Here is a 5,653-nt window from a genome sequence, read left to right on the forward strand (position 1 = left end):
CTGATTCTATTCACTCTTTCTAGCAGTATAATGATCACGGAGCAAAGCGTCGGACGGACAGACAAACATACGAACGTCGAACGTGGCGAAACTATAAGATGGTCAAGCAAATCTTGTCAGTAGAAAAATGCGCGAAAAATTTTCTATGAGACGATATCCTTTCGCGCGCCTACATTTTTCAAATTTTCCGCCTTTTTCTACTGACAAGATCTGCTTGACCAACTATACATAATTATATAAAGCCCCCTACACACTCGTGCGCGAAGCTGCGAACGCGAGTGTGGAGTCAATTTCGCAGATCTTGCGAACTCGACTCCACACTCGCGTCTTGCGTTCGCGGCTTCGCGCCTCGATTCGTGCACGAGTGTGGAGCGGGTTTTGGCTTAGGGTTCCTGAGGGCCTACCGCGAACCACGTTCGAAGTGTTGCCTCCCTGTCACACTTACGTACAAATTTACAAGTGCGACAGAGAGGCAACACGTCGAACGTGGTTCGCGGTAGGGCCTCTGTTCCTAGTTTATTACGGAATCCTAAAAATAAGCATTATGAAAATATTTTGACGAATCGGGGGTCTCTTCCTTCTTTGGAACCATTGGAACCGGTTGTTGTTTTACTAAAAACATGAATAGTAATTAAAATCAATTTGAGGAAAACTCTTTGAATTTGGCGCTGATTTGGTCAGAGATATTCCTTGAAAATATTGAATTTCTATTAAAACAGTCTATGATTAAAACTAGAGCAAGACACGTAGATATAATTTTATGTATCTCATTCACACATGTCACAGAACTCACAGATAGACATGTCTCCATGTCTGCTGCACATTGTCTGCATTTGACAGCGAATGGAACTTCAAATGACGGCGGAAACGCTAATCGAATCGAAAAACAAGCGCATGTATGGGCGGGGGCGGGGTGGAGTTAAGCGAAGCGGTTTTGGAGCGCAAGCGATAGCGGAGGTGACGCAGCCCGGTGCGGTGAATCCACAAAGTAAATGTATAGAAAATGTAACTATGTCGACTGTACGGGCTGACGCTCGGTCTTGGGATAGCATAGCCTTTCACCGCCACGTCGCTTGTCGCTCCGCGAAACGCTCGTAGCTTGACGATAATACTAATAAAGCCGTGTTTCATGAGAAATCGTGAATATCTCTATATTTTCATTTGTTTTTACGATTTTTAGGTGAGTTTTGCAAAGTAAATCTGACGTATTTCATATCGTTCGTCTTTTGTTTCGTTTAATTAGAAGTGATTGTTTTTCTTTGTAGAAATGATGAATCCGCATCCACATCCACCACCGCTACAACATCCCCAAATTCAGCAAATTCCTCATCATCAGCAAGTTTTACCACCACCACCACAACAACAACAAATACCTCAACAACAATTACCACAACAACAAGTACCACAACAAATACAACAACAGCAGCCAAATCGAGGTTACTCTCTCATGATGGCATTGGTTAAAAACAGTAAATACTTCGATTCAGAACGTTTGCAGGCTATGCAAGATACTCCAGGCTTACCCAAGCTCAAAAGATCTAGGAAAAAAATACGTGATACGTCGACTTGGGAAATAAATAAGGTGAAGAAAGCTAGGGAACAAGGTAAGCCTTATTTGACCCAGAAACGGATAAAAGGCGTAAAAGTAGGTTATGAAGAAAGAAAGAAGAGGATCATGGGCCCGGCCTGCATGTCACGCGTGTGCCACAAAAGCTCGAAGAGAAAATGTGACCAGTTAGATGATGAATCCCGACAGGAATGCTTTGACAGCTTTTGGTCTGAAATGACTTGGGCCCAAAGAAAAGCATACATTAGTGCTTTAGTAAACATATATTATACAAGAACTACAACTGTACCGAACGGTGAGTCTCGGAGACACAGAACTATTAAATATTCACTGAAGATAAATAATCAACACTGGCCGGTTTGTAAAAAGATGTTCTTAAACACCCTCGGTCTCGGGGAAAAAACAGTTTTGGGCTGGATCGAGAAAGCCAATGAACATGGTGTTGTTTCTACACCGGTTCGAAAAAATAACAAAGAAAGATACAATAGAGAAAAGTTGATACATGTTGAAACTTATTTAAAGAATTTGCCTAAGCTGCCCTCGCACTACTTTCATGGTAAATCTGAAAAAGAATACCTTGACATTAACTTCAATTCAGGAAAAGAGGTGTATTTAGGATATAAAATGTATTTGGCGAAAGAAGGAATTAAGGACAAAGAAATATCCTATCCCTGTTTCCTGAGAAAAATGAATGCATTGAATATTGCTCTGTTCTCACCAAAGAAGAAAGTTCCCCCAAACAAAAACAGTGCTAAACCCATTTTCAGACAGGAACAAACGTAAGACAGAAATATAGTTAAACATTTGGCAGTGCCCTGTTTCAGTGAAAAAGTTCTTTTGTACTCTCTTCAATATTATATTCTGCTTTGTTGGCATGTTAATGTGATATTGGTTAAATGTGTGATCACTGATCAATTTGGACCATGGAAGTGATGAAAAATCCTTCATGTGTAGTCAATATATGAAATATTTGAATATAAAAAGATAGGCTCAAGTAAACATGGGTGGATTACTATCACAGGCAATGTAGGCAACTATCCAAGTTTGTCATCTTGCTATATGTCCTTCCTGCGTAACTGGACAGGAGGTGTAGGACTTTCTTGGCCTCTAAGCTTTGATTTGGCAAAATCACTCCTAGATATGTATAGGTACTACAAGTTTATAGCTCTCTTTCAAGCATAAAAATCAATGGTATTTTTTTAATGCATTACACAACTGTTTATGTGGCATACTAAACCATTAAGTTATAATATCACATTAAATATAATCAAAATTATATTCATAAGGTGGTAATTACGATAGGGAAATCCTTGTGGTAGCTATATATTTGCTATGTAACCAGGCATATGTGTAGTCATCCGAATTTTAATGTATCACACATGTGTTATTTGTATATAGTTTGGCTGGTCCAATTTATTGGTAACATTAGAAAGAAAATGCCTGTTATAAGAAACAGTATTAGGCCGCTTGTAGACGTCCGTTATTTTCGCCGGACAATTGTCCGGGTTCGGCGACGATGTCTTGTTTTCTTGGGTGTAGCTGTCGGTAGTAACACACAAAACTGGACGTAGTCGCATAACACAGTCCGGTTTCCGGCGAAAATAACGGACGTCTACAAGCGGCCTTAATCTCTGCCTTTTCTCCAAGGACGAATTCTTGGCTAAACTGTAGGAATTATAACATAGGCTTGAAGTATGTGTTTAGTTTGGATGACAATATCATATAAAATGTATGTTACATTATGAGTAGATTTTACCCAATATGACCATTTTACTTCAACATTTATCGCCCAATTTAGCCCTTACAGTAGTTTATGCTTGATAGGTATTGAATTAGATTTAAGATTATTTATTGTTCAAAAATAAGTATTTAGAACTTTTACTTAATAAGACAAAAGATTATGATTTCCTATCTACTGCCATAAGATTTTCTTTACCTACTCTATGTAAATGTTAAAAACATTTGAAAAAAAAATGAGATCTATGATTTCAACTATTTTATGTTTTTAATACACATTTGTCGAAAATTATTTGTGTTGTTATGTTTTATAATTTTAAATTCTGAGACTGATTAAATTTCTATTTTGACTTGAGAAAGTATTTTTCTATGTTTTATGATTCAAGTATTCACTGTATTCATAGAATAAATGTAGGCATACATTTAAGAATAAAAGTGAAATTAGAAGATTAAACTGTTTATTTCAATATTCTCAACAGAGTAAAACATACTGATTATAAAGGCTTCGTCACACAGGAGCGTTTTGCGGGCGGCGTGTGAGCGGGGCGCGCCGCTTTTTCATATAAAACGCTCACGCCCCGCCCTGAAAAGGCGCCTGTGTGACGGAACCTTAAAGTTAAGGACACTAAGAAGAATTTCGTACATTGACCAGCCTGTTCCTGAGAACGGGGCCACTAACTTTTAACACGACTAGAAAATTAGCGTACCTCACTAATACTGATACGAAGCAGTTGCTTACAATTTACTGAATCACCCTGTATGTGTGCGTGCGCTAGAGATTGGAACAGGCGGATCAATATACAAAATTCGACGTGATAGTGCTTCAGGTTAGGGCTGTTATTCAAAGGCTACTAATAATTCCGTACACGGCGGGAATCAGTTGATAACTGGCGGGAAAAAAATTAAAGAAATTTGAACCTTATGTAATTTTATTTTAGGTTCAAATTTCTTCAATTATATATCTCGAGTTAACAACTTCCCGCCGAGTACCGAATACTACCGAATTATAGTTACACGATTGTGTACCTTTATTGGGTATAGGTATGTACTCCTCGAAATGGTTATACCCTTCTCTAAGACCCACTGTCCTACCTATAGTGCTAATTATTTCAATATAATTATTAATTAGCGTTTATTACGTTGATATTAACCTTAATTTACCATTTCAGTTGAAATTATCTATACCAATTCCGTTAACACCACGCGAATCGATTTGGTGCAGCGGAGTGGTGTTTACGGAATTGGTATAAATAATTTCAACCCTAACGATTAATTAGCGTTAATATTAACCTTAATTTACCATTTCAGATGAAATTATCTATACCAATTCCGTTAACACCACTCTGCTGCACCAAAAATGCTGGAAAATGTACGATCACTGGGGGCCGATTTTTGAAATTCGACCGCTCGATTTCGTGTATTTCGTTAAATAATATCTCCAGTACTATGCATTTAAATTCTACTAATAGAATTGAAAACGAGTGGTCAATACCACTAGATTCCAAATTTCTATCGCTCGTATTTCAAAAATTTGCATTTCGCCGTTTTCCACCAATTTTCGAGTGACGAAATCGAGCGATCGAAATTCAAGAACCGCCCCCCTAACATTTATATACCCGGGCTGAAAACGTTTTTTTTTAATGTTTTTTTTGGTACAGTGAAACCTGGATAAGTGATACTTCAAGGGACAAGCAGATTTGTCTCACTTAAAGAGATATTCCACTTACCCAGGCTCTCAGTTAGCCAGGTACACATCAATTTCTGTCTTATTTACAGAGGGTCCCATTAATAGAGTAGAGGTGAGAATAGAGGATATTTCAGTTATAGAGGTGGTTAATTAATAAGGTATTTTGTAATTATCTTCAAAAATAAATAAGGTAAAATAATCCTTGTCCCTAAACATTTTTTATGTTTGTTTAAATATTTCTTTGGATTTATTTTGAATGATTCTCCAAAGGATAGTTTTTTTTTCCAATTAAATTTGATACGGACTTCATTGCGTCGGAGACATTTATTAAATGAAAATTTGTTATTCGTGTTACTTTCAAGATTTCAGCTTTCGTTTCGATAGTTTTAACTACATAATAAAGTAACTAAATGAAACATGAAGTCGTTTAGACACAATTAAGCAAATGCAGAATTTGTGGATAGACCAAGTGTTAGTAAGAAGACGGAAATTGATCAATAAAGTCCAAGTTAGAGAGGTCATAGGTTGACGTTATCTCAGATACAGAGGTCAATTCCTATAAAATTCTTAAAAAGCAATTAGGAAAATGTAAGTTTATAAATATTGTCTCAGTAAAAGAGGTAAAATACACTCTCTGTCTCAATTATAGAGGTAAATGTGAC

At 37.1% G+C, this 5,653-nt stretch overlaps 1 protein-coding gene across 1 annotated transcript; it reads left to right on the top strand.

Moving 5' to 3' along the window:
- The first annotated feature begins 926 nt into the window (after positions 1-926).
- On the top strand, positions 927-3,666 carry LOC134796161 (uncharacterized). Its single transcript, XM_063768135.1, has 2 exons — positions 927-1,180; positions 1,266-3,666. Exon 2 carries the CDS (start codon positions 1,268-1,270, stop codon positions 2,348-2,350), a length of 1,083 nt encoding a protein of 360 aa, XP_063624205.1. The 5' UTR covers positions 927-1,180; positions 1,266-1,267; the 3' UTR covers positions 2,351-3,666.
- Positions 3,667-5,653: the final 1,987 nt, after the last annotated feature.

Source organism: Cydia splendana, chromosome 13 (assembly GCF_910591565.1).
Source record: "Cydia splendana chromosome 13, ilCydSple1.2, whole genome shotgun sequence".
In the NCBI taxonomy this organism is placed as follows: Eukaryota; Metazoa; Arthropoda; class Insecta; order Lepidoptera; family Tortricidae; genus Cydia; species Cydia splendana.